Below are 27,690 nucleotides of genomic sequence, written 5' to 3' on the forward strand. Positions count from 1 at the left end.
AATGCGATCCTTTATCCTCTTACAATTTGAATAGAGAAAATGACATTTTTAAATAATTTATGTGTAAAAATAAAAATCTTGCATATAAAAAAGGCATATTTTTTTTTTTTTAAAAAAAAACTCATAAAACGCTACAAAATCATTTCTCCCATTTTATTGGAATAACACGCCATATTCAAGATTGCAATATTTTAATATATCGTATGTATTTAAGTTTTAACTAACCAATAGAAAAAAGCATTATTTTATTTTTCAACTCAATGACCATTATTATCTCCTACAAAGTGAGCGGTGGCGTATTAAATATTTTACTTGTAACTGAGTAAATTTTTGTAAATCAAAAGTTTTACACGCAAGGGTCAGGTAAATTTCTTATATTATTCGTGCAATTAATACCTTTTAAAAATATTCATATTAAAATTTTCAAGAAATATTTTGAGAAATAAACTAATAAAAATATTTTCTTATTAATAATTTTATAATATGCTAATAAAAAAAATAATAAACTAATATGAAACATCGCCGCAAGGCCCATTGTCAGGTAAATTTCCCAAGATATTTCTTGAAGACTTTGAAGGTCAAACCAGCACTGCCCATTCTCCAAGGCCGAAGCTATTCAATTTATAAACCAAAAAAAAAAGAAAAAGGAAAGCCGCTTACTCCAATAGGAAGCAGCAACTCACATGATGCACATATACTTTTGGATGGTCGGTTTTCTGCACTAATTTTGAGCTTCATTTCTCCAAGAAAACACCCCCCTTTTTTTTTTTTTTTTTTCATTCTTTGTTCAATCATTGCCACTCTGCTAAAAAGGGTCACTTCCTCTCTGCTTCATATATGGATCTTGTTTGCTGATTTGTTCTCTTTCTGCATATTCAAGATTTGAGCTTTGAGGTTTGTGCATTTTCACTTTCTTGCTTCTACTTCTGACCAATGTTTTCTTGATCCTCAAATCTCCCACTTTAGTTAACCTAAAGTTTGCTGCGTTTGTCTTCTTTTCTTATACCCCGCCGCCTCTTTTTTTATTTTTTAGATTGCCCTCAAATGGGATTTGGGTTAACTTAACTCTTACAGTAGTTGATCTTTGCAGGTGACAGATAATCTTTCTTGATAGTAATTTCTTGGGTATTTCATAGAAGTTAAAAAGTTGCAATCTTTACCTGTTTGGGATTAACCTTGAGCTAGTTTCTTGGTTCGTGAATTTATATGGGAGACTGTGAATCTTCAGTCCCCCTAATGGAAGAAGAAGAAAACCTAATAGCTGCTGCACAGAACATTGTGAAAGCGTTGGGGTCAAATAGGACTTTAACAGATGATGCTAGGAAAATTTTGGCTGATCTAGGCTCCCAATTGTCTTCTATAACTAGAGTGAGTGAACCCGAAGATGAGGGAGCTGGTGAAACTGAGGAGCAGCTTATTGAGCTGGAGGAGGAGCTTAATTTAGTGCAGAGTAAGGTCATGAACTGGGAGGTGGGTAAGTCAATGATATGGGATTGTGGCCAGGAAGAAGCTTATGAGTATTTGAGATATGTGGATCAAGGTCGAAAATTGATTGAGAGATTGGAGAGTTTGAACTTGGTGAAAGGCAGTAAAGAAGATGAGCTTCTGCGTAGGGCTCATGATCTTCTGCAAACAGCAATGAATCGTCTTGAGGAGGAGTTTACGCATTTGCTTGTTCACAACAGGCAGCCTTTTGAGCCGGAGCATATGTCTTTTCGTTCCAGTGAAGACGATACGTTGGATGATGGCTCAATTGTGTCGTTTGGGGATGACTCGATTGAGGATGTGGTTCAAAGAGATAGCATGAGTAGGAGTTCAGGGGAGTACATCATTGAACTGGTGCATCCAGATGTTATTCCTGACCTAAAATGCATTGCCAATTTGATGTTTGATTCAAATTATGGCCGGGAATGTTCTCAAGCATTTATCAATGTCAGAAAAGATGGCTTGGATGATTGCCTCTTCATTCTTGAAGTAGAGAAGTTGAGCATTGAGGATGTATTGAAGATGGAATGGAACTCATTGAACTCCAAAATCAGGAGGTGGATACGGGCTATGAAGATCTTTGTGCGCATTTATCTTGCCAGTGAAAAATGGTTAAGTGATCAAATTTTTAGTGAGCTGGAAGCAGTTGGTTCAGTTTGCTTTGCTGAGGCCTCGAAAGCTTCAATCTTGCAGCTTCTGAACTTTGGTGAAGCCATAGCTATTGGCCCTCATCAACCGGAGAAATTGATTCGGATTCTTGACATGTATGAGGTGCTTGCAGATCTTATCCCAGATATTGATGCTATGTACTCTGATGAGGTGGGGTTATGCGTTAGAAGAGAGTGCCAAGATATTCTTAGAAGCTTGGGTGATTGTGCAAAGGCAACCTTTCTGGAATTTGAAAATGCTGTTGCTTCCAGCATATCAGCCAACCCTTTTCCTGGTGGCGGGATACACCATCTCACGAGGTATGTCATGAACTACATGAAAACTCTTATTGATTATAGCAAGACACTTGATGAGCTTCTGAAGGGCCACGAGAAGGAAGATTCAGTGGCCATTTTACCAGACATGACACCTGATAGAGAAGAAGATAACACAGACAGACGCTGTTACATTTCTCCGCTGGCTCAACATTTTCGATCCTTCACTTCAATCTTGGAATGCAACCTTGAGGATAAGGCCAGGTTATACAAGGATGAGTCACTAGGTCACCTTTTCTTAATGAATAATATTCATTACATGGCTGAAAAGGTGAAGAATTCCAATCTAAGAACAATACTAGGCGATGGTTGGATCCGAAAACATAATTGGAAATTCCAACATCATGCAATGAGCTATGAGAGAGCTACTTGGAGCTCTATCCTCTCTTTCCTCAGAGATGAAGGGCTATATAATCCAGGCTCGAATTCTATCTCAAGAACTCTTCTCAAGGAGAGACTAAACAACTTTTATCTCTCATTTGAGGATGTTTACAAGAGCCAGACAGGATGGTCTATCCCAGATAGTCAACTTCGTGAAGATCTTCGAATCTCAACATCACTCAAGGTTATCCAGGGATACAGGACATTTTTTGGAAGACACGCCAACCATATAAGCGACAAGCACATAAGGTATACTGCGGACGATTTGGAGAACTTCCTTTTGGATCTCTTTGAGGGATCTCCAAGATCTTTACATGGTTCCCACAGGAAGTGAGCTTCATATGCTAATCAGGGATTTCTTCCAAAGGAAATCAAGATTCTTAATCCTCAATCATCATACTAGTTTACATTTAGATATATCTATTTTTGTAATCTAAATGAATTCATAACTTCTTGAGTGTAGAAATTTGGTGTTGTGTGCAAAAAGGTCAATGCCATGTACTTTGGAAATGCATAGATCCCTTAATAGTATAATTGTTAGCTGTTTGTTACTTAATTTCCCTGCTAACCTCATTGTCATCATCAAAACCAATTTGCTTAAGGCTGTCACCTAGGAGAATGTTAGTAGCTTTTTGTTAGCTCTAGGCCTAGTTGGGTCCTGGAAAAATCTACTTGTGCTTGGAGATTTGATGTCTTGAATCTTGATTAACATGCCAACATTCTTTTTAATCAAATGGGATCACCTTGTTCACAGATATTATGTCTGATAGAGACCACCATCCTTAAATCAGAGTCCATGTGTGGATTGGATTGTTGTCATATTCATTGGGTCATAAATGAAATTAGTGCTTCTCCTTTTGCTCATCACATTTATTTTTGTATAATTATGGTTTTCAACCACCTCTTTTGCTTAAAAGATACAAATACAACATTGCATAAGAAGGTAGTAAACCATGAGTTCAAATTATCTGAACTGTACCATAATATAATGTTTAAGATCCCTTTTCATTAAACAAACATCAAGAAATGATTGTAAATTTGAACTTCAGATTACAGTTAGAATAAGATATAACATAAATTGTAAGTAAAGCACCAAGGTGAAAAGATAAAAATATCATATAATATTTAAAAGATATTACATAAAAGGGAGGATTATAATTATTAAAGGACAATGTGCACTAACCTCGGAACAAAATCAAATTATAAATAAATGACAAAATATAACAAAAATTTTACATCTCGTGTCTCGTGTGTTTACTTTTTCTTTTTTTTAGCATATATATATAAAATATGAATAGTAATTATACTCGATTATACACATATTTTGCATAAATTTTTAAAATTTAAGTGATTAAAATAGCCGATGTTTTTTTAAACCCCCCTCAAAAAAAAAATCTTTTGGTTAAAATGCAAAAAGAAAAAACGAGAAGGTTGTGACGACCGCCTCATTTTGATCCAACGGCCAAGAATGATCAAGTTGTAATCGCAAGGCCGACATTTATTTTGAGATATTAATGGGAGATGGCCTCCAACTTCTAAAACCCTTCTAGGGTATAACGAGGCAGCAAGTGTTCTTCTTCAGTGCATCCTTCCACCAAAGGTAAGTTTCTTCTTCATATAATAAAGGAGTTGTTCAGATTTTTTATTTGTGTATTTGTTGCATTTTTTTTAAAGCTTTTTCAAGATTAGGGTTTTACCATTTTCGATATGTGTTGCATGATCTCAATGGTTTTTGGGTAAAGGAGTGAGATTGATGGTTGTGACATACCCAGACTGTGATGAATTCTCATTGTAATATGGACCGGAATCTATTGATTATCCATACTGCATATCCCAACTAGTTTCAAATCCGTTTATTTATACCCTGTTGTTGATGACTTCCTTTAGTTTTTCCTTTGACTAATATGCTAGTATGATTTTCGCCAAAGGAAATGGGTATCTTCTGAATTTTCCTCCTTACTGTTTATTTTTACATTGAATGTGTGAAACTGACTCTTTTCTGTCCTGGTTTACTAGGTTTAAAGATGGCTTTTCTCAATTCTTAAACATGGTGTAGGCAAAAACACAAACTTGGAACTTTCTGCCTCAAATGGTTCACTTTTCCAGACTATAAGAAGCATGTCTTCGTCTAAGCTTTTCGTTGGGGGTGAGAAGATCTTTCCTGTGTATGGAGTTCTTGTTATTTTTTCGCTTCTTTTGTTTACTCTATAATTGTGTATTATCTACTGCAGGTCTCTCGTATGGCACTGATGAAAGTTCTCTGAAAGAGACATTCTCTCAATATGGTGAAGTAATTGAAGGTACCTGGGTTACTATTTGGCATCTGTAGATTTAAAATTTAGTAATGCATTTCATTTAAAAGGGATGAATCACTGTGTAGTTGCAGCAGCATTAGCTAATATCAAGTCTGCCGTGATTACCAATGGAAACAAGCTAGCAGGTCTCCAGTGAATATGTAGTTTTCCCGTGGTTTTGAATTAGTTATAAAGTTGGAGTTCAAATTCATTTCTGTCCTATTAATGAAACAAGACGTATTTGGTCTGAATTGGACATGTTCCCTTATCAATTTAGTTATTGGTGAAAAGTCTCAATTCTAATGATCTGTGAGACAGATCTATGTGCGGGGTCTCTCTGGAGATTTCTCTGAGGCCAGCTTCTTTTGCTGTGTGTTGTTTAACTCAACTTTGAAATAAACTATTTCCTCCCCCTTTGCAGCTAGAGTCATTCTGGATCGTGAAACTGGGAGGTCCAGAGGGTTTGGTTTTATTAGTTTTCCATCAAGTGAAGAAGCAACAAGTGCCATGCAGGCCATGGATGGCCAGGTATGATGTTATTTCTAGCTAGAAAGGTATCCTTGTGAACACAAACTACACATATTTTATCAATATCTGAAAAAGAAAGAGCTTGAATAGACTAATATGGATTTCATTGGAAAGGACATCTTTACTTGTAACACATAGTTCAGAGGACAATGTTTCACCCAGAACCTTACTACCAAATTCCTTTGTAATGACACTTTGTATCTGCAAAGAAGAACAGTGACACGTTTTAGTTTTTTTTTTTTGGTAACTAATCATTCTTATTACCAAAAGTAAACATTACAAAGCATATAAGAAGATCAACTGTTGGACATAGCCCCCACAGTTATCTTTACTAAGGGTCGTTTGATACAAATGGCCGAAAAGACTCATAGTCAAAACCTAATTACATCAATGTCTAAGATTTAGGTAGGATAATAATTGTAATTGTTCAGCCATGCTGCAAATTTGTTCTGGTTTGCGCCTCTAGCATGAATGTCCTGTATGATGAGCTTGATCATAGCCTGAGGAGTCTGCCTTTTGTTTTGAAAAACTCGAGTATTCCTTTCCCTCCAGAGATAGTATACTGCAGCAGCCAACATCATTCTGTAAACCTCATCTTTTGGGTTCCTTCCTTTAGCATGCACTTCAGCCCATTCAGTTCTTCTGACAATTGAGCAGGGACCTTCGTTATGCCAATCCACTTCAGTAATTGCTTCCAAACTTCAGTAGATACCTCACATACAAAAAATAAATGGTTCAAGCATTCAGGTTTGTTCTCACACAGAGGGCACATCTGATTTGTAGTTACACCCCACTTGACTAATCTATCTCGAGTGTTTAACCTTCCAAGTGCAGCCAGTCTCAAAATAAAAATCCATCTAGGAAGGCCGCTATTATTACAAACCAGTCTTCTCCATGACACCTTCTGAAACTGTCCTCTCAGCTTTACATAGAATTGCTTGATTGAGAAGTTAGGCATAGTTAATATGTCATCCACACTATATCCTGCTTGAGAAAAGTATTTAGTTGCCTTGAGGATCCTTTGAATGATCCACGGGGCCTGGTTGGGAATGTCCATCAGCAAATCTATGTTCCCATAATAGGAGTGAGTCCACTTTACCCACAACTTATCTTTCTTCGTGCGTATGTTCCATGAGAGCTTACTAATTGCAACTTTATTCCATGTGGCCACATCTAGAATATTCATACCTCCGGCAACTTTTGGATAGCATACTTTATCCCAGGCAAGTAATGCTCTTTTTGATAGTTCAGTACCTCTCGTCCACAAGAAGGTTCTGCAAGTGGCCTCAATGATCTGGATCACCTTCTTAGGTAATACAAACACTTGTGCCCAGAATACTTGAATAGAGAACAACACAGATTTTATCAGTTGGGTTCTACCTGCATATGACAGAAACTTAGTTGTCCATGATTTGATTCTCCCCAACATTTTCTCAAGCAAAGGTTGAAATTGAACAATAGACACGTTTTAGTTTGTTTATTCATTTCATGAAGTAATTATCATCATCACTTCACAGAGTAAAACTATTTGCAGAGAGTGAGAATCTTTTAGATAATCCTATCTCTTGTAATACCACTCACTTAAATAACTGTATAGCTTACCTTTAGCACCTGTCCCACCAAACCTCCAACCAGTTCCGTCATGGGTTGGCTGATTAATGTGATATTTCCTAGCAACTTAATGCTATCAGTGGTCAATTTTGGATTTCTTTTAGAATGGCGCCTAAGTGATTTATGCTTCACAACTGCTTCAGGATCTTCATGGAAGACGCATAAAGGTGAATTATGCCACAGAAAAACGTCGTGATGGTTTTGGAGGTGGCTATGGCGGCGGTAACTATGGTGGAGAAGGTGGAAACTTTGCAGGTGGTGGAGGTTATGCAGCCAGTAATTATGGAGGTGGAGGCGGTGGATTTTCTGGTGGTTACAATTCTTCTGGAGGAGGTGGCTACAATTCTGCTGGAGGAAGTGGCTATGGTAGCAGTAGTGGCTATACCTATGGTGGGGAAGGTGGAAATGTTGCAGGTTCTGGAGGTTACCCAACCAACAATTACGGTGGTGGAGGGACTGAATTTTCTAGTGGTAACAGTTCTGCTGGAGGATACAGTAGCTATGGAGGTGGTAGTAGCAACTATGGGAACAACAGTTCCCCTGTTGAGGGTGGTAACTACGGAAGCAGCACTCCAAACATCAATCATTCTGGTCAAGGCAGTAGTTTTTCAGGTGGTTATGGCGGTGGCAACAGTGGGAATGACTTTGTTGGAGCTCCTAGTAACAATAATAGCTTCGCTAACACGGGATTTGGTGGGAGCTCTGAAGCATCATATAATGGAAGCCAAGAACAGGTTAGTGCAGATCAAGGAACTCAATCTATAAATGAACATCTTGGACAGGAGACACCAGAAGGAAACTACAGGGATAACGATGACAAACCAAAGGATTACGCCAACACCAGGGGCTGAAGAAATGTTTGGTTTCAAGAGAATGTCTAGGACATATGTTTGAGTCATGCGTGAATAAGATTAGTGATTCTGTACTATTGATATTTTTGCTTTCGGTATCAATAATACTCTGGTTTATTTTTATGGTGGAATTTTGAATTGGTCATTCCCATTTTCAATTGTACTGGCAATATGTGTATTAGTAATTACTATTAGCAATATTTGCATAAAAAGTGCATTTGTTTTTTCATTTGAGGATGTTTAAATTGATTAAAGAAAAGTGACATCCTTCGTAAGTATGTTACAAAATGCAGAAAGAATGAAAGATACAGAAATTGCCAGAAAAGAGAAAATGAGGCCTCTTACTCTTTCACAATTTGAATAGAAGAAAAAAAATTGTCTTTGCAAATCTATGTAAGAATGAAATCTCTGGTAAAAAGGTCATAAAATTGGAAAATTGCTTTTTTTTTTTTGGTTGTAGAAGGTTAGAAAATCATTTCTCTGTAAGAAAACTATTTGAAGTTGAACATATTAATCTGCCTCTTGTACGTTACTATACTTAAAAAAATCATAAATAAAAATATAAGATGGTCAAATACCCTTTATTCATGTTGGTAATATCAAGATAATTTATGAAAATAGTATAAGACATATGAATAGATATCATTTGTAAATACGCTTAATAGTATAAGACACGAATAGATATCATTGAAATAGATACAAAGTTGAAAGTACTACCTCCGTTCCATATTAGTTGACCACTTTCCATTTTGCATCGTGCTTAAGAAATCACAAATAAGAAGATGATTTTACTAATTCATTCCTTAAAAAACTTCTTGGGAATTTTACAAACAAATGTGAACACTTTAAAAAAAAATTAATTGCAAGAATAAGATAGAAAAAAAGATTAGTTAACTTTTTTTGATTTAGTAAGGTGATCAAGTAATTATATTTAGTATGATGATCGACTAATATGAGACGGAGGGAGTAATAATAAACTCTTGAAATAATAATTATTTTTGGAACTTTTAAATTTATTTAGACTTCCAAAGAGTATTTATTTATATTACAGGGATAAAATGTGAAAATTTTAATTAATTTCATCATAATCTAGCAAGTGGATATATATTTTGTACTCCTAAGTCCTAGCGTTAACAGTAAGCGAAAAAATAATACCTAGCGTTAATAGTAAGCGAAAAAATAAAAATTGGCAGTTCATCCCCGCGGGTGTTTTCCATATATATATAAAGAGATAAAATATTAGACAATCGTCAAGCTGGAATAGCTCAGTTGGTTAGAGCGTGTGGCTGTTAACCACAAGGTCGGAGGTTCAAGCCCTCCTTCTAGCGTTTTTCTTTTGTTTTGCTCCATTTATGGACAACAACAGTTAACCCACCCAAATTCTTAAACCCTAGTTCGACCCGTCGACGAAACCTTAAACCCTAATTCCACCCGCAACGAATTTGCCCGTGAACGTCTGTCTTCCTACACTCCACACCCTTCTCTCTCTCTACACATACTTTTTTAATGGCGGGTATGGATATTGATGGCAACGTTGAAGAGGCTGCAAGGCGTGTACAGGTCCGGTTCGTCACGAAGTTGAAAGCACCCTTTAAGGCTCCGCCTACTTCCATTGCTATTCCCTCTAATCTTACCCGATTGGGCCTCTCTTCCATCGTCAACAACCTCCTTAAAGCCGGTAACTTTTAGTTCTACCTATTTTGTTAAGTGGAATGTGCATATAGTTTGGGACTTAGATGTGGTTGATTGATTGGTTGTCTCATTTAGTTTTGAGTTTATATGGAAGTGGATTCATTTTTTGTTTTAGATAAGTTAATTATAATTACAGTGATGTGGTTGTTGAAACTGAAATAGATGTTTGTGGATTGTGGGTAATAATGTTCAATGTTAATTGTCAATTTGGCTTTATTGATTGGTTTAACTCACTTGTTTAAGCTACAAGCTAGTAAATTGCTATAAATGAGTATTTGTTAAGCTACGTTGACAAGTTGAATAGGATGTTGGTTGTGGTACGAGAGCTTTGTTATAATGGGTTAATGGTGCCATAATTGAGTAACTTAGAAATGACTATCAAAATGTATATTGTGTCTAAATTTGGGATCAGATATAGAAGAGGGGGTTTCATATTTAATTAAATAAAGGACCTGATCTTATGTATAATGGACAAGCACTGTATTGTCTGCCCAGTGATTTTGCTATTTGTGTTTTTACTAGTATGCTTACCTGTTTGTCATTTGATTTTATTAGGAAAGGATGATTGGAATCCCGAGCCTTTTGATTTTCTCATTGATGGGGAACTGGTCCGCATGTCACTTGAAGAGTTTCTCCTTGCCAAGGGCATTTCAGCTGTAAGTTTCTTTCCTGAAATCACTTCTTGACTGCTTGAGTGACCAGAGTTCCAGTTGTACTGTTTTGTTTCTTCAGACCAACTTAAAAATCAAAAAATGCTTATGGAAGCTGGTTAATCTTGTTTCCAGAAAACTTATAGAATGGACTGTTTTGTCTCTTCAGACCAACTTAAAGAAAAAGATACTTAAGGAAGGTGGTTAATCTTGTTTCCAAAAAAAAAAAAAAACGACGTAATCACATTCTTTTTAAAGTTTGTTGCTTCAATTTGTTTGAGCAAAACGATTGATGGATGATGATAATAATAAGCTCTAGAAAATAATGAATAGCCAGCCAGTAATAAGGTTGATGTTAGTGGCCCGAGCTCGAGGTGAACTTGTACCAACAGTTGGATTAGCTCAAATGTTGTCCCTCATTACTTGGATTTCTTTCTAATCCCACAAAGTATCTACTGGCCGCTGCTAGTGAGATTGTTTGTTCGCATTATTTAGTAGGTTTTTATTCTTTTTATGCTTGCAATTGTATCTCTTATTGGAGTTTCAAAGTTGTAGAAAAATCTAAAGTATTAACAGCTCTGTTTTAAAATTGTAGGTAAGATAGTAACCGTAAATGCAAAAAATTGTAGTCAGTGTAGTTTAATGACAAAACATTTTCTTTCTGGAAATGATTAGATAACTGAGCTAATACTTATGAGGTGTTTGAAATAATTGTACGTATTGCAAAAAGATATACACACCTGAAGGTTCTAGAAGTGCTGTTACTCTGTAATTCTAGTTCCCTCCTAGTTGTTTTTCTTATGTTCTTGTTCACTAGCCAGAAGTGGCTTATTTTCAGAGTCACAAATCATTGAGATTTTTGACAATATATTTCACTAATGTTATTATATGTTTATTCAGTGTTCTTCTACTTATCTTTTTTCCAACTGTTTTCTATATCTTTTACAGGAGAAAATATTGGAGATTGAGTACATTAGAGCTGTGGCTCCGAGGAAAGAAGAAGAGCCATCTTTGCATGATGATTGGGTCAGTGCAGTTGATGGTTCTAATTCCAAGTAAGCATGAGTGTGAAATTTGTTTTTCTAGAATCTCAGTATGATCCTTGTAATTTTTACCGCCTTGTGTATCATTCTTTGTTTAATATATTTAAGATTTGGTGGGTGTATTCTTGTAACGTAACATCTTTACTGAAAGACAATATTGGTTTATCCCAACCAAAAAAATAATAGAGCCAGCATAATATAACTAAATAGAATGGTTGCATTTCTCTGTACCTTATACTCCAGGTGTTGTGCATTCACTTCGCTCATAGATATTTCTTTACTCACTACATTAATAAGGACAACATTTTTTATATAATTACATTATGCTGCTTTTGTCCCCTGTGATTTGAAGGTAAATTTCATCCTCCATGTGCTTTTCCCCCTAAAATATTGGATGGTGACTGTTAATAATGTAATTAAAGGTCTTCTTTGCATACAATCAACCTATTGCCTTAATTGACAAGATGTGCATGTTTGTGATCTGACAGGTTTGTTTTGACTGGATGTTATGATGGCTTTGGAAGGTAATCTAGTGAGTGTTTATTCTTCTGCTAATTATTTTTTTGGTTTTTGTATCAACCTAACATTTGATAGTGTTAATCAGAATATGGAAGGCTGCCGGATCTTGTACACATCTACTGGAGGGCCATACTGATGCAATTACTTCTGTTTGTGTTGTCAAACCAAGAGGTGTCAGTGGGATATCTCAGTTGCTCATTGTCTAGCATTATGCCTTATCGTCTGCTGCCATTATTATTTACCTTGACACCATGTTCATACTCCCACATCACTTGCTCTTGATATTTCTTTTTCCGGTTTAATATTTCTTGTTGATATCCATTCTATTAACTTGCCTTGCAATACCGAAATACACTGGATACCAAAAACTTTTACAAGCATTACAATCAGTGTGGAGATATGGTTTGAATTTCTCCTGGATATCTTCTTCTCTGTGCTTCATTTCTTCTGGAATTCTGTCTGTGTTTATCATGCTTATACCTTTTATTTTCTGTAGTGGCTCAAAATGGTGCTGATCAAATAGTCGCTACGGCTTCCAAGGATAGGACACTGCGTCTCTGGAAGGTAAATGATGTGCCTGTGCTACTTATAACTCACTGCCTAATTCGTGATCTTCCCCTAATTAGCATTGTTTGGCTTAAAAGTTTGATGCAGATGAGTCTTCCGATCAGATAAAGAGGATTAGAGCCTTTAAGATTTTACATGGACATAATGCTTCTGTCCAGAGTGTTGCAGCAAATCCTGCTGGAGATATGGTCGTGCATCTCTTCACTTAATTGATCATTTAAAGCTTTTGATTATGAAATTGATTTTAAGAACTCTTACTGAATCCCAGTATTTATTGCATTGACAGGTGTGTTCAGGGTCCTGGGATTCTCAAATAGCTTTGTGGCAAGCAAGTGGCTCAGATACAGGTGACGTCGTTTCAGTCAAGAAAAGGAAGAAGAATGCCGATGAGGAGGATCCTCAAGTAGAAGTATGACTACATTTCTTCTAGGTTAAAGACAGAAGGATACATTTATTTCATTCCACATAGTGTATAAAAATCCATCATCTGTTTAATAAGGATAACATGTCTGTTCTAACTTCTACCTTATCCAGAAAAAAGATAATGTGTCGGTTCCCAAAAGCAGTGAAAAAGGAGGAAAGAACAGTTCATGGCTGCAGTTACTATTTTGATATCAAAAACTTTCCAGTGCAAGACATTCACGTAAAACACTATCTACTTTTACTTTTTTACAAATCCTCTTCATCCCTGAATACTAGTTCACATCCTTTTCCATCCTACCTCTTATATGCTGCACCCATTCAATTGTCCCAACCTTCTTCCTGCAGCGCCTCCAACTTTGTGTTGATACTTCCTCCGTTCCAAATTATTGACATAGTTTGAACTGGCATGCAATTTAAGAAAAAAATGAAGACTTTAGGAACTTGTGGTTTAAAATATGACATAACTGGCTATGAGTTTTTTGAAACTTGTAGCCTTAAACATAACGTCATTTAACTGGAACTAGAGGGAGTATTTGTTCTTCTTCCTTCCCCCTCCCTGCTATCCCTCTCTGATCCCTAACTTCCTCGCTTGTTCCTTATTTATCACCTTTGTTGCCATTATGTTCTTCTTTTCAATGTTGTTTCAGCAACAATTTTGTGCCAGTCAAATGTGTCTCTGACTTTCTATGTTGTATCTCATTAACAATTGATATCGATTAGCGAAATCTTGTGTACATTTTGGTGAATGACAAAAAATCTTCTGATTTCCTCAAGTGACAATGTTCATCATGCAATTGAAGGGTCAAAATAATTTTGAAATTGATTTTTGAAATATGTCAAAGTCTTTGACTAGGAGGAGAGGTGTCATCTCTTATTATATCACTCTAAGTTGCTTTATCTATGTTCTCTCTCTTTCTTTGCCTCTTCCTTTTCTATTGTTTTCTCTTTTTTTTTTAATGTTTGTTATCATAATCTTGTACTCAAAAAGTTATATCACATCTTATGATCACAGGAGGAGGCTAAATCTACACTTGTAGGACATACACAATGTGTGTCGTCTGTGGTGTGGTCACAAGATGAAACAATTTATTCAGCATCATGGGATCACACTATAAGAAGATGGGATGTTGAGATGGGCAAGGACTCATTGAACCTGGTGACATGCCGTCTCTTTTCTCCTTTTCTTCCAGTCATATCTCTACTGTCCTGTGCATGTAGGCTAGTATTTCCTAAAACTATATACATATGGATTGTGGAGGGGGGCGAAACAAATTTCCCACTTGCAGAATATGAAATTATGAAAATTTTGTGGAAGGTGTAGCACATACATATTCTTTTCCTAGTGATATTGCTTTCGCTTTCTGTCAGACATAACATTTCTCTTTGGCGGTCAACAATCATATTTTTAAAAATTACCTCATTATGATAAGTAGCCGGTTTTGAACCTTTTTAATGCCAAGACATATAGCTTTTTTTAGTCTATTTGTTGGGAGCTTGAAACTGTTTAGTCCTAAAAGTATGGATAATGACCGCCTTCCTCTTCAACAGTATTGCGACAAAGTTGTTAATTGCCTTGATGTTGGAGGTGAAGGTTCTTCCCTCATTGCTGGTGGTGGTTCTGACCCCGTTCTTAGGATATGGGATCCTCGCAAACCAGGTTTCTTTCTTTTTCTGTCCAACTTGCAGATCACTTTAAACACACCCTTGAACTTTAATCCCTGTCTCTCTGTGCTTAAATATCTTTTCTCTGTTTATATTGTTCAAGCAACTGATGACCTTACATGAGACAATGATATATGAAAAAAACTCTTTCATTTATCACTTCAGGTTCTTCGGCTCCTGTCTATCAGTTCTCATCACACAGTTCTTGGATATCCGCCTGCAAATGGCATGAAAAGTCATGGTTTCACTTGGTTTCTGCATCTTATGATGGGAAAGTAATGTTATGGGACTTAAGAACTGCGGTTAGTGCTATACCTCTTACGTCTCTATAATGATTAGTATGTTTTTATGAACACTTACATTTTCCATTCATGGGTAAAACAATTTGTATTGCAGTGGCCCCTTGCTGTCATTGATACTCACAAGGACAAGGTGCTAATGTTTGCCTTCTAAGAACTGGTTTTACAGTATTTGTTCTATCACATTAGAATTTGCTAAACATTAGTCTGTCAATACAGGTATTGTGTGCGGATTGGTGGAAAGGTGAAAGTGTAATCAGTGGTGGGGCTGACTCGAAGCTTTGCATCTCTTCCGATGTTTGTGTGTTGTGATTAGAGGTAAATTACTCTCCTTTAGCAGTAGAGTTTGAAGAGGAAATATGTTTCCAGCCTAGTTAGGTGGAGTAGAACACAAGTTGCTGAATATAACGCATGTACGGTTGAGTTTTGTGTGTATCAAAGTTGTGATAGGACAAGGTAACATTGTATGCAGAGAGTAAAGCTTGATGTGTTTTGCTGACTTTGAAGCACTCTATCATTTGATTGACCTGATGGTAGTTGTGACACAATTGTTCATTTGGCAGAAGTTGTATTCTTGGCACGGGTGACAAGGTAGTTTGTGCGAACAGGAATTGGCCAAGTATATGATTAGAACTTCTGTTCTGCCAGGACAGATTCTCCCCTGTTACTGATATTGTGCTCCAATGATGATGCAGTTTTGCCTAGGGAGAATCGGTTGGGTCAAGCTGGAGTTGGAAATGGTTTGTATTTTATATTCCTGCAAGGCTAAAATGAATTGAAGCTCATTTTTTGGGTGCCTAGTGAGTTTGCAATACAAATATATCCCAAGAGAATTTTCAAAGGATCTTATACGGTCACCTAGAACTGTATTTTATTTCAGCAACCATTCGTACCAATTTATCTGGAAGTAACTATATGATTATCAAAATTTTATTTTAGAGGGATTGGAGCCGTTACTTTTCTCGTCCATTTTACGCCTTTCTTTTTGAAAGGACAGAAAGGTGCCTCAAACAGTCCTGAGTTTTGTGTGAAAGTGGTAAAGTTTTAACACATTTCTGTTTTTTGGCAATGAAGGTAAGTTTTATTACCAAAACAGATATGTACAGTACATGTGAAAGCAGTAAGGCCTTTCTTTTTTATTTCTTACTTGAGGTTCTCAAATATACAGCCAGCTCGATTTATTCAGAACACTACTACTGCTACTCTTCTAGTATGAACTACCAAGGTTCACAACTTACACTATGTATCGCAATTGGCATTGAATACGTTGAGTGGATTTGGTTGTATGTACCATTCCGAAATGGTGCAAAACAATAATGTGCATTGTTTACGTCAACAAAGTATGCAACTCGAGTATATTTTATGGATCTTTTGCCAGGGCAGAGAAACAGTTACTCTTCTGAAAAAATAATTAGTGAGTAATCGTTAGTTACCTTAATAATTGCAACAAGGTTTAGCATAAGATCCTAATTTTGTTCAAAATCCGTCCCTAAGAAAATGCCAAAGCAAAATTATTACCGGTGTCTAATCAAAGTGAACTCAATAATTTCAGCCATTGAGAATCAAGTATTGAGAAGTCCGTCTCAATTCGGAACAGACTCCAAAATCGAATCTTAGCCATTCAATACAATAATAACATATTCGATACAATCATATAAGTGAAATCCGAGAAGGATGGTGTGTATGTAGCTTTGTTCCTGCCTTTTGAAGGTAAAGATGTTGTTTTCAACCGACTCTCGGCTCAAGGCTCGACTTACTGACCTTTCAATGAATTGTAAGTGACTTATGGCCTGTCTAGTTGCCTCTCCCAAACTTCTTTGCCCTACCTCTATGTAATCTAATACGTAATATTATCAAACATTTTGCACCTCACATTTATGCATCTTTTCCTAACATGTCCGAATCACCTCAATCTCGCCTTCTTCATCTTGTCCACCGTGAAGATCTGTAAATTCTTTCCTATTTCAATTCTCTAAATACCCACACATTCATTTCATCATTTTCATTGAACGTTGGTTTTTTTTGTTGTCCTAACAGTTCTCCCACACAGCTAGGCGGGTTAATAACCGTAGATACTGGGTTAGAAAAGCACACGAATGAATAATCATTATAAACAGTCAAATAGTACAATTTGATACGCGACTCCCACAACCTTATTTTATATATACATGGAGACGCGAAAGAGATTATTCTAGTAGGTCAGTTATTTTCCCCGCACATATATTTTAAAATCTTGAATTTCTGATGTGTTTTGATATATCAAGATGATGATCGATTATGCCTTCGTTTTCTTTTTTTAGAAAAAAAATTATGGTTAGGATTTCTGATTATCTCTTGAACTAGTCCTTGGGGTTCTTCTGTAGTAGTGGAATTATTTTGTATTGGAATCTTTAATGTATGTGGCAGAAAGTTAGGGTTTTTGCGGAAAGTTGGATTTATTGACTATTTAGGAACTTAACTGTTCTTGTATTCTGATTCCTTTAATAGTTTGGTGTTTGCTGTGCTGTGCTATTTTGGGATTTCAGAAAAAAGTAATCCCTTTATTCTAAAATTAGAATGTTAATGTCGGACTCCACCATGCCTACTGAAAAAATATATGTCAAGAATCAAGATTGAGTGCACAGACATCTCCTTCCATTCGTTCCGTTTGATTATATGATATCTCTTGTCACCGAGGGGTTCAGTTGACTCCAATAGTTTTGTCGAAACCCTGTATTTATTTCAAGAAATTTATTGAATTTGAGTAAATAATTCATTTAGTCCAAATATAAGAATCCCAAATCTTTAAGCTTCAAATCCGGACTCTTCTTGACACCTTTTCTCAGCATACTCATTTCTCTACAGACCAGAGGTTATACAATTATACGGGGAACTACCGCAGGAATATCAATGTTAACAAAGAACAGTATCCTTTCTATTGTGAACCAACTGAAAATATGTTCAAGTAGAAAGCAGCTGGAATCCCTTTACTCTTTGATGCTAAAGAATGGTGCAACCAAAGACAGTTTCTTGATGAACCAGTTCATTGCTACATGTTCTGCACTTAATAACCCAGATTTTGCATCCTTCGCATTTTCCCAGATGGAAAATCCCAATGTGTTTGTTTACAATGCATTAATAAGAGCTTTTGTTCATTGCCACAGCCCACATAAAGCATTACTGTTGTATATAGACATGTTAAGAACTCAAAATATTCCAAGTAGCTATACATTTTCGTCGGTAGTTAAGGGTTGTACATTGATGTGTGGTCTAAGATTAGGGGAATGTATACATGGGCAGATTTGGGAATATGGGTTTGGAACCCATGTTTTTGTTCAAACTGGTCTAATTGATTTTTATTCTAATTTGGGTAGAGTTGATTTAGCGAGATTAGTGTTTGATGAAATGCCTGAAAGAGATAATTTTGCTTGGGCTGCAATGGTTTCAGCCCATGCCGGCGCTGGCGATTTGGGATCCGCTAGAAAATTGTTTGATGAGATGCCTGAAAAAATTACTGTTGCTTGTAATGCTATGATCAATGGGTTTGCAAAAACAGGGGATGTCGAGTCGGCTGAGCTGTTGTTTAAGGAAATGTCAAGGAAGGATTTGATTGCATGGACGACGATGATTAACTGCTACTCTCAGAACAGGAAGTATGGTCTGGCTATAGAGGTTTTTTATGACATGAAGAGTAACTTGATCACTCCTGATGAAGTAACAATGACAACTGTTATTTCTGCTTGTGCACATCTCGGCGTCCTGGATCAAGGAAAGGAGATGCATCTTTATGTTATGCAAAAAGGTTTTGATCTTGGTGTCCATATCGGGTCTGCATTAATTGACATGTATGCAAAATGTGGGAGTTTGGAGAGATCACTCTTGGTATTCTATAAATTGAGGGAGAAAAACCTTTTCTGTTGGAATTCTGTTATCGATGGATTGGCTGTTCATGGTTATGCAGAAGAAGCATTAGCTCTTTTTAGCAGGATGGAGAAAGAAAAGGTAAAGCCAAATGGTATTACTTTCGTCAGCGTTCTTACAGCTTGTACTCATGGAGGGCTTGTTGAGAAGGGTCGAAAGAATTTTCTACGTATGACTCAAGATTATGGCATCGTTCCTGAAATGGAGCACTACGGGTGCATGGTTGATCTATTGTGTAAAGCCGGTTTGCTAGAGGAAGCACTCGAGATTATAAGAAGCATGAGAGTGGAGCCAAATGCTGTTATTTGGGGTGCTTTACTTGGTGGTTGCAAGCTTCAGAAGAACTTGGAAATTGCTCAAGTTGCAGTAAAAAAGTTGAGCGTTTTGGAGCCAAACAACAGTGGCTATTACACCCTCCTAGTGAACATGTATGCTAATGCAAATAGATGGAGTGAAGTCGCCCGGATCAGGGCATTCTTGAGAGAGCTAGGAATAGGAAAAGAACAACCGGGTTTCAGTTGGATTGAATTAGAGAAAAAGATCCATCAGTTTGCAGCTTGTGATAATTATCACCATTCTTCACAGGAGATCTATTCCTTACTAGATGGATTAGATGGGCAACTTAAGCTGGCTGGCCAAGTTCAGGAGCTTGAATTTTTTCTCTAATGACAGGACAAAGGCATCGTTGACATTATAGGTTTCATAGTCAAATTGGCTAAGTATTTTGTATTCTGTTGCAGTGGATTTAAACCTGGACTGTACATTCGAAGTGGCAAAGGAAATGCTAATTTGTTGTGAGTCACTATGCTAAGCTATGAAAAATCATGCAGTGCGTTGAGTACTTGATAGTGTACAGTTTTTATCTTAAACGAGTAAATGTAATTCAACTGATTATAGCAGATTGATTACAATTTTTATCAGTTTATAAATAGGCATTAATTATTATAGAGCTTAATTATGGACATGGCTCCCTTCCAGTAGACTTTGAGACCAGTTTGTCCAGTGCAGTCCTAGTCTTATTACACCAGTACACTATTGATCTAAGGGTCAATGTCTGCTTAAGAAATTAGAAAAACACCTCATAAACCGTGGTTAAACTAACAGTGCAGTACTTATGATAGAAACATCCGAAAGTATTGCTGTGGGATTTCTATTGAATGACTTTTTCACTGATGTGTTATATTCTAAAAAAATGGCACTTAAAAGGGAATGGAGAGAGAGTAGTGTTTATTGTCGATAATAACATGGATGTGGATTTCTCTCATTAGGAGTATTTGTTCCATTCCACACAAATATGGGAGTAGAAGATGTCCGGACACCACAGTCATCAAAAAAATTTTAAAAAAAGAATCAATGTGTGAATAATTTTACAAATAAATTTAAATGTCCGTTTATGTATTTTTTTTCTTTTAAATACAAGATGTATATTGTACTAACTGATAGTGTTTAATGTAATTTACTCTAATAATAATGCAAGTCGTTGTAATTGACACTTCTTGTTTGTTTCAAAATTTCCACAATAAGATCAGGTGCAAGCTGTTGACATGTTGGACGTCACCAGTAGGTCAATACAACACTGTTTCGTCTGCGTAGGAAGGTCCACCTCATTTCATTTTGCATAGACAGCAAAAAAAAAGGCGTTGGGAACAAGGGGGAAAGGGAAGCCAACGGTTGACAGAGTCATGAAAAAGATGGCAGCATTGCCATCGGCAGACTGGGAATGGGAAAATGCCACCGCCGGTGCCGCTGCGGGCCTTGCCACTGTCACATTCTCTCATCCCCTTGATGTTGTTCGTACCCGGTTCCAGGGTAAGTGTTATGCTTTCCTGCTATAGCAAATGAATGATCTCCTGTTGTTTCTTTGGAGCTTGATTTGTTGTATATGTTAATCATAGTTTACGATGGAAGAATCTCCAATGTCCCGGCCTATCGGAACACTCCTCACGCTTTGTTTGCCATTGCTCGAAGTGAGGTTTGTTTTTTCTGAATCTTTCCAATTTCTTCAAATATTGAAGCTTATCTACATATGCATTGCTACTATTCCAAAACTCACCTTTTAGTTCATGATTCGAAAAAGAAGTTGATTTTTCAATTCATATAGTTGGTAGTTCTGGTGAAAGACAAATCATATAATGTGTTAAGGATGATTGTTTCACAAATTTTTGGTTTCTCAACTAGGTAATATCAACTTCAGGAAAAATGTATATGCAACACTGTTTAAACAAATACGTTCTATCCTCGATTAGGAAACGACACATGGTTTAATGTTGAGTGGATGCCCTTACTTAGATGTATCGTGTATCTAAATGGATGTTTTCTGTAAGTATCCTTCTAAGAAGAAATGAGACCATGTTCGTCTTGGCACTAGTACAACTGATAACTGTGGAGTTTTATGGTTGTTATCGTATTCTCTAAGTTATGGTATTCAATCCATGGTAAGTCGGTAACAATATCCATTCACTCCCTCAAGAATCTTTTTGGAACCTTTGAGAGGAATTGTATCCTAGTAGAGTTTGTATATGGCTACTCCAACTGGAAAGCTAGGTCCTTTGTTTTCTTATAAATATGGTTTAAGTCCTTAATTTGAATGTCAACAGTTGAGTGAGGTGTCTTCGTGGACACGTCGATTTACTTCAAATCTTGATTGAGTGCTTTCTTGTTTCATTTACCTGTTCTCACAGGTAGAGTTTATTCAGTCAGCCTCATGACATAATCATAGTGAGAAACTCCATCACACATTGTCAATCACAATCAAACATACCACTGACATATGGTTTTGAAGATGAAACTCCTTTACTTGCTGCTCCCTATTGAGTTTTTATGCTGCAGACTGTTGAATGTTTGCCTTATTGCTCGTATATGTTCTCACGTTTCCACCAAGATGACTTATTTATTTAGCTATAATGTTGTCTTATCAGGGTCTTAGAGGACTTTATGCTGGCTTTTACCCTGCTGTTCTTGGGTCAACTATTTCATGGGGTTTATATTTTTTCTTGTAAGTAACATCTTTTTCTTTTGCTGACAAAGCTCTGGTAAGTAGCATCTTTTGCCATGAAACATCTTCAGCTTACCGAGAACATGACCTTAGATAGGGGGATATGGAGGGTCGTGGATTAGGGTGACGATTAGTTAGTAGTTGAGTATTGTCTCACTTTCCGGTGGGATAGACTTGGTGGTAATTTGGAGCACTTTATCCACGTCTCCTTTCATACCAGTAGTATTAATATTATTCTCGTTGCTTTTGTTCGTCGATTTTTGTTATTATTTGTTGTTTTTGGTTCTGGGTTAGGGTATTATTTAGCTGTGGTTACTGTTCCTTTAATTCAGAATGCTATGTAATGCTTTCCTATTATTTGCCACAGCTTCTTCACTTTCGTATTTTATGTGTTCATAACTATTTTGGAATGCTTTCCCTTTCTATAGTTTATTTTCTTTCCTTTCTTTATCTTTTCTTTATTTGAGCCAGGGGGTCGCATGGAAACAACCTCTCCACCTTCACAAGGTAGGGTTAAGGTTTGCATAGACACTATCCTCTCCAGACCCCCCTTGTGGGATTACACTAGTATTATCTAAGGCGCGCTTAAGTCCTAAATCGAGGCTCAAAATGTGTTGAGTACTTCGTTGGGCTTAATGTGTGCTTCAATGTCATCATTAGGGTTCTAAAGCATGTTTTCTCTTGCCAATGAGCCTCTTCTGAAGAGGCCATATTTAACAATTGATATTTCATTTTATCGTAATTTTTTCAATTTCTTTGTTCATATATTTGTCAGTCATGCTTATAATTATTAGTCTTGGACTAAACATTTATTTTTTTATATTTTTTCTCCATTTGCACCTTTTCTCAATAAAGCCCACACTTTGTTTGCGCTTAAAGCCCCAGCAGACCTTAGAGCTTTTTGTTTTTTATAGCACAGGCTTACATTGGGTTTGTTGTTGTTGTTGTAAGAAACAATCTCTCCCTGTAAGAAGCAACCAACATATTAGGTTGCTTTCACTTTGATGCTTCTTACATTTCTAGCTTGAGAGACATCTTTCTCTAACTGTAACATCTTTTTTGGAATTTCCTTTTCGTAGCTATAGCAAGGCTAAGCAAAGGTATCTAAGAGATAGGGAGGAGCTGAGTCCAGGCCTTCACCTTGCTTCAGCTGCAGAAGCAGGAGCGCTGGTCAGTAATCAAATTTCTGATGCTTTAATGAAAGAACAATGTACTTCACGTGTTCAAATGTTCAGCATTCAATTGACCAGCTTTTGGCAGGAGTGTCAAATATAGATAGTTGAATGTGATTCTTTATTTGTTGTCGTAGTCCTTGTAGGAGTGCAATTGTAGTTGGCTTGCTGGTGACGAATCCCTTACTTTTACTGTTGATAAAACTTATGTGACTAAAGTGAAATCTTTCTTTTTGCAATGGAAGGCAAGGTCGAGTAATAAACTTATTGTTTTGGACTTCAACATAAGGTCGAGTAATAAACTTATTGTTTTGGACTTCAACATAAGGTCGAGTAATAAACTTATTGTTTTGGACTTCAACATAAGGTCGAGTAATAAACTTATTGTTTTGGACTTCAACATAAGGTCGAGTAATAAACTTATTGTTTTGGACTTCAACATAAGGTCGAGTAATAAACTTATTGTTTTGGACTTCAACATAAGGTCGAGTAATAAACTTATTGTTTTGGACTTCAACATAAAAAATAAAAAGAAGTTATTGATTCCCATCATTGGCAAACCACACATTAGGTGTTAGTTAAAATATAGGAACTGGAGAACCTTATAGACAAACAAATTTGATTGTGTTGATCTTTTTGTGGACAACCTTTTCCCCGCTTTATCAGTTCTGATGACAACAGATTGATGACGTATTATTTAGGTGGAAAAAATATGTGGCTTGCTTATTTTAGTAACTTTAAGCACATCCCTCTAATATTGCAGACTATGTCATATCTTAAAAGGTGTGTTTGTTGGAATTCAGGTCTGTTTTTGCACCAACCCTATTTGGCTTGTGAAAACAAGATTGCAACTTCAGACTCCTAATCAAATTCATCCATACACCGGATTTCATGGTCTGCTTCACTCTCGTATTAACTTGTCAACATCTTGTTTCATTGTGCTTTCATCTAACTTTGAGCACTTTAGGACTACTTCTTTCCATCTTAATTTTATATAAGAATCCTACCTTTATCTCTGCAATTTTGAGGTTCTATAGTTGTGTATCCTCTTTTTGTTTACTGAGGTTCTATTGCAACTTCTGCTCTCTTTTGTATGTGCATGCACATTCAGTTTTCTGACTAGCCTCTTTTGTATTTACTATCCTACTAATTAACTTCATAGGAACTTTTTTGTATATGGATATCAGATGCTTTAAGAACCATAATCAAAGAAGAAGGATGGAGGGCACTTTACAAGGGGCTTATGCCAAGCCTATTTCTGGTTAGAATTGCATTCTCTTCCATTCTTCCCCATAATCTCATCCTGTAAATGAATTTGATCTTATCTTGACATAAATTTTTTGAAGTTAACCATCATAGTATATCTAACTTTTTGGATAGATTATCTATACAATACACAACAAATTTAATGCTGAAGTGTCACCATTCATTCATGAAACACGCCAGTCTGTTGTTGCTTAAGCAGATTACACATGGTGCTATTCAGTTCACGGCATATGAGGAATTTCGCAAAGTCATCCTTAGCTCGAAAGTTCAGGAGAATGAAAACCCTCTTGCCACAGCTGCTGACTTGTTGGTGAGGCTCTAGAACCAATGTGTATTGCTTTCTTTGTATGCAATCAACTCCATAGCTGTTTTAATCTTTGGATGACCAGCAAAATTGATCCTTTTATGTATTATTAGATGTTGGAATTCAGATGTGCTTAGACGAGTTAGAATGAGTACAGGTTAGGCAGGATTTTTAAGTTAGTAGGCAAATGGCACAGATGAGAATATGCTGTCCAACTCTTGTATTATGCACTCTCATTCCTCGTTGTTTCGTCATGTTACTGTGCAGAAACATTAAGTAGGTGTCTTAGGAAATCTTGGAAGCGGAAACTTTTCAAACATTTCTCCTTGAGCAACTAGGATATTATTTGTATATTATGTCGACGATTATCCTAAGGCACATAAGGTTTCTTTTTCAGTCCCTTAACAACTGTATCTACCTTAGTTACTGCATCAAAGTGGCACTAGCCTGTCCAATTCCTTCCCCTCCCCATTAAAAAATAAATATAATATGAAAAAAGGAAAAGAGAAAAAACTACTTGAGTAAAAAGTAAAAGGGGATATTTTCTTAGATAAGCAGATCCGAGTGAAGAATGATTCAATTATTTTCCAAACCGACTATAAGGTTCTTGGTATTGTTTTATGAGGTGAGAGGTGATTTATTATGAACCAGTGAACTGCCACTCATTGATCAATTTATGAAAACCCGTGTGCTGCTAAATGGTGATTTACTGTATTTTCTTTTTTTGTCTGAAAAGCAAGAAGATTTCATTAAGGCTCTCAAGGTAAATGGAAAAGAATTTGGTTGTACCATGTCTGGAGGTTGATCATTACTCAAGAACACTATCAGATGTAAATGATATTGTGGTCGCTGTTATGATTAGTTTCTTTCATATGAATACTTTGTTGTAGAAAGTTGACCTTTTCAGTTCCCAATAAGAGGGAACATTATGCCTCAGTATTTGCTCTTACATTTCTTTCACAGGATTCAGTTGACTATGCAACACTAGGAGCTTCTTCTAAGTTGGCAGCCATTCTTACAACATACCCATTTCAGGTATGTTAGGGGTGTGATAAGTTTGTTCTTATCTCTATTGTTGGGAATATGGGTTCGGGGAGTTTTGAGCATTATGCAGCACTCATCTCCATGTGCCAATTTGTTCTAACAATCTTTTACCCTGTGCTCCGTCACTTTTCTCTTTAACTAATTATGTATTTATATGAAACCTTTTCAGGTTGTGCGATCCCGATTGCAGGTAACTGCCTTTCATATTACTGCCTTACGTGACACTTGATACAACTCTTCTCAGTAGACAAGCATCTAGTGGTGATTTTAGTTTTCTGTAGAGTAGTTAAAGGTCTATCTTCTCTCTAACAGCAACGACCAAGTACAACTGGAGTTCCAAGATACATGGATAGCTGGCATGTTGTGAAGGAAACTGCAAGGTCAGGATGAATTTCAGCCTTCTTTACAGCCTATGCACTTGATTAAATATACATGAACGCCAAACATAAAGTTGCTTTATATTGAAATGTTTTCAGAATCTAAATGGAAGTTCATCGATTGCAACGGTGGCTTTCAGTATCAGGGAATCAAACTAACAAACAAAAGCTGAAGAAATTCAAAATTCTTTTTTAAGATCATTAAGTTTAGAAAAAAGGTTTCTGGTTGATTATTGAACTCTTTAAAAGCAGACTTCAACTTAAAAGGATATGCAGGGGAAGCAAATTGTATGTTTCAAATTTTCCAAGTCTTCTCTCAATCCTAAATTTCTTCCATCCTGCCTCCATCCATCATCTAATACATACAATAGAAGTCATCAAAATCGTAGTAGAACCCCCTTATTGGTAAAACTACCCCTTAATTTTATCCTCTTATTTCGTTTTCTTTTTCTTGTTGAGCTTACAGGTTTGAGGGCGTACGAGGCTTCTACAGAGGTATCACAGCAAACGTGCTGAAAAATGCCCCTGCAGCTTCAATTACCTTCATTGTCTATGAGAATGTCCTAAACCTGCTAAAAATGTCTAGGAGAGAGTATTAGTTCTTTTACATCCTTTTTGCCTCCCATTTCTTGTAGCAATTAGGATTCTACACTATTGAAACTATTTTTGGAAAAAGTATACTCAGATTTGACAGGAGTACAAATAGAAACAAGATGCCATTTAGGAGAATGTGAACAGGAGACAATTTAATGGCTGGTGTGGTGTAATTGTACTATATTTCTAGTCTTTGTAATTTATGAGAAAAGAAATAATCTTTTGAGACTTTGTTCAAGTACTCACGAAAGTTTAAACTGCTGCTGTAGCAAGAATTAATTGATGGAAGCTATGCTTCGACACCTAATAATACTGTATGTAAACCTTGTTACTGAAATGCATGTTGGTTGTTTGAAAGGTTGAGTGGAAGAAATGTATCAACGTTTTTCCTCTCTCGATTAATCTTTGTTCTTATTTGCGATAGCAATATTGATGCTCTGTCATTTTGGGCTGAGGAAAAAATGTTCTAGTTGCATTGTACATGCTGCCAATTTTTTGAAAGAAAAAGTGTCTTGAGGAATAAATGACAGCCCAATTCTGAGTATAACAGGGTGCTTTCAGTTCAGCTTCAAATATATAATTGCCAGTTCTCAAATGTGATTTTGTTTGAACTGTTATTATATTGGAATTGACAGAAGTGACGATACATGCTTTACCAACTTGAAGAAATTAATGTGAAAAGGTCAAGGACATGTGTTATCATTTAAACTATTCCTGGCTCTTCGAAGAAGGATTGCGTAAAACATTCTTTTTATGCTTTGTAAGTTGAGACGAGGTTAAGTTATTCATTTTATACCATAGGGATCCTTCTACCTATCACGTACAACAAAATCATTCTAGACTATTTTCTTGATTGCGTAAAAATTTTCTTAACTTCCTTAAATTTCACGTCAAGTCAAAACAGTATTTACTTTTGAATATAAATGTAAAAGCAAAAACACGAAAAGAAAATACATTATTTTTACGGAAAAGGGTCAAAAATACCCTTAAATTATCCGAGATAGCTCATATTTACCCTTAAACTATATACATTATTTTTACGGAAAAGGG

The 27,690-nt window shown here is 36.3% G+C and overlaps 5 protein-coding genes, 1 long non-coding RNA gene and 1 other non-coding gene across 13 annotated transcripts; all 7 read left to right on the plus strand.

Annotated features, from left to right (window-relative positions):
- Positions 1–575: 575 nt before the first annotated feature.
- LOC102586317 (exocyst complex component EXO70B1) lies at positions 576–3,405 on the plus strand. 2 transcript variants are annotated; one of them, XM_006338307.2, is made up of 2 exons: positions 576–894; positions 1,078–3,405. In XM_006338307.2, exon 2 carries the CDS (start codon positions 1,207–1,209, stop codon positions 3,181–3,183), a length of 1,977 nt encoding a protein of 658 aa, XP_006338369.1. In that variant the 5' UTR covers positions 576–894; positions 1,078–1,206; the 3' UTR covers positions 3,184–3,405. The 2 variants fall into 2 exon arrangements, with proteins under 2 accessions (XP_006338369.1, XP_006338368.1); XM_006338306.2 differs by having other exon boundaries at positions 1,091–3,405.
- Positions 3,406–4,863: 1,458 nt separating this feature from the next.
- On the plus strand, positions 4,864–8,345 carry LOC102577603 (RNA-binding protein precursor). Its single transcript, NM_001288385.1, is given in 5 exon segments — positions 4,864–4,887; positions 4,889–4,995; positions 5,081–5,149; positions 5,565–5,671; positions 7,426–8,345. Coding segments are annotated over 5 exon segments (1,005 nt in total). The 5' UTR covers positions 4,864–4,873; the 3' UTR covers positions 8,134–8,345.
- Positions 8,346–9,387: 1,042 nt separating this feature from the next.
- TRNAN-GUU (transfer RNA asparagine (anticodon GUU)) lies at positions 9,388–9,461 on the plus strand. Its single transcript has one exon. It is a non-coding gene; the product is annotated as a tRNA-Asn (tRNA).
- A 13-nt stretch (positions 9,462–9,474) lies between these two features.
- On the plus strand, positions 9,475–15,929 carry LOC102587196 (ribosome biogenesis protein WDR12 homolog). 2 transcript variants are annotated; one of them, XM_006338309.2, is made up of 15 exons: positions 9,475–9,811; positions 10,381–10,481; positions 11,424–11,530; positions 12,007–12,042; positions 12,123–12,208; positions 12,534–12,601; positions 12,682–12,792; positions 12,891–13,013; positions 14,040–14,183; positions 14,576–14,684; positions 14,855–14,991; positions 15,086–15,121; positions 15,208–15,306; positions 15,552–15,579; positions 15,684–15,929. In XM_006338309.2, exons 1-13 carry the CDS (start codon positions 9,640–9,642, stop codon positions 15,298–15,300), a joined length of 1,323 nt encoding a protein of 440 aa, XP_006338371.1. In that variant the 5' UTR covers positions 9,475–9,639; the 3' UTR covers positions 15,301–15,306; positions 15,552–15,579; positions 15,684–15,929. The 2 variants fall into 2 exon arrangements, with proteins under 2 accessions (XP_006338371.1, XP_006338372.1); XM_006338310.2 differs by lacking the exon at positions 15,552–15,579.
- Positions 15,930–16,853: 924 nt separating this feature from the next.
- LOC102587750 (folate transporter 1, chloroplastic-like) lies at positions 16,854–27,003 on the plus strand. 5 transcript variants are annotated; one of them, XM_015306754.1, is made up of 12 exons: positions 16,854–17,186; positions 20,413–20,697; positions 20,784–20,860; positions 21,807–21,883; positions 22,963–23,053; positions 23,859–23,949; positions 24,243–24,316; positions 24,521–24,631; positions 25,589–25,660; positions 25,839–25,859; positions 25,982–26,049; positions 26,146–26,505. In XM_015306754.1, exons 2-12 carry the CDS (start codon positions 20,571–20,573, stop codon positions 26,150–26,152), a joined length of 816 nt encoding a protein of 271 aa, XP_015162240.1. In that variant the 5' UTR covers positions 16,854–17,186; positions 20,413–20,570; the 3' UTR covers positions 26,153–26,505. The 5 variants fall into 5 exon arrangements, with proteins under 5 accessions (XP_015162240.1, XP_015162232.1, XP_006338373.1 ...); XM_015306746.1 differs by lacking the exon at positions 26,146–26,505 and adding an exon at positions 26,513–27,003 and having other exon boundaries at positions 16,857–17,186; XM_006338311.2 differs by lacking the exon at positions 26,146–26,505 and adding an exon at positions 26,513–27,003 and having other exon boundaries at positions 16,857–17,186; positions 20,418–20,697.
- Positions 17,206–20,216, plus strand: LOC102588281 (pentatricopeptide repeat-containing protein At1g06145). The gene has a single exon (XM_015306742.1). The coding sequence runs from the start codon at positions 17,878–17,880 to the stop codon at positions 19,552–19,554; it is 1,677 nt and encodes a 558-aa protein (XP_015162228.1). The 5' UTR covers positions 17,206–17,877; the 3' UTR covers positions 19,555–20,216.
- On the plus strand, positions 23,065–23,499 carry LOC107059791 (uncharacterized). The gene is made up of 2 exons (XR_001472939.1): positions 23,065–23,305; positions 23,345–23,499. It is a non-coding gene; the product is annotated as an uncharacterized lncRNA (long non-coding RNA).
- Positions 27,004–27,690: the final 687 nt, after the last annotated feature.

Source organism: Solanum tuberosum, unplaced genomic scaffold (assembly GCF_000226075.1).
Source record: "Solanum tuberosum cultivar DM 1-3 516 R44 unplaced genomic scaffold, SolTub_3.0 scf00004, whole genome shotgun sequence".
Taxonomy (NCBI): Eukaryota; Viridiplantae; Streptophyta; class Magnoliopsida; order Solanales; family Solanaceae; genus Solanum; species Solanum tuberosum.

What these genes read in the sequence shown, in the direction of transcription:
- LOC102588281 (XM_015306742.1), top strand. Translation starts at nt 17,878, where the DNA reads ATGTTAACAAAGAACAGTATCCTTTCTATTGTGAACCAACTGAAAATA.
- LOC102586317 (XM_006338307.2), top strand. Translation starts at nt 1,207, where the DNA reads ATGGGAGACTGTGAATCTTCAGTCCCCCTAATGGAAGAAGAAGAAAAC.
- LOC102587750 (XM_015306746.1), top strand. Translation starts at nt 20,571, where the DNA reads ATGAAAAAGATGGCAGCATTGCCATCGGCAGACTGGGAATGGGAAAAT. An exon ending in TTGCCATTGCTCGAAGTGAG is followed by an intron (nt 20,861 to 21,806) that starts GTTTGTTTTTTC and finishes TTGTCTTATCAG; the next exon opens with GGTCTTAGAGGACTTTATGC. An exon ending in TTGTGCGATCCCGATTGCAG is followed by an intron (nt 25,860 to 25,981) that starts GTAACTGCCTTT and finishes TCTCTCTAACAG; the next exon opens with CAACGACCAAGTACAACTGG.
- LOC102587196 (XM_006338309.2), top strand. Translation starts at nt 9,640, where the DNA reads ATGGCGGGTATGGATATTGATGGCAACGTTGAAGAGGCTGCAAGGCGT. An exon ending in GTTGATGGTTCTAATTCCAA is followed by an intron (nt 11,531 to 12,006) that starts GTAAGCATGAGT and finishes GTGATCTGACAG; the next exon opens with GTTTGTTTTGACTGGATGTT. An exon ending in GGACACTGCGTCTCTGGAAG is followed by an intron (nt 12,602 to 12,681) that starts GTAAATGATGTG and finishes TTGGCTTAAAAG; the next exon opens with TTTGATGCAGATGAGTCTTC.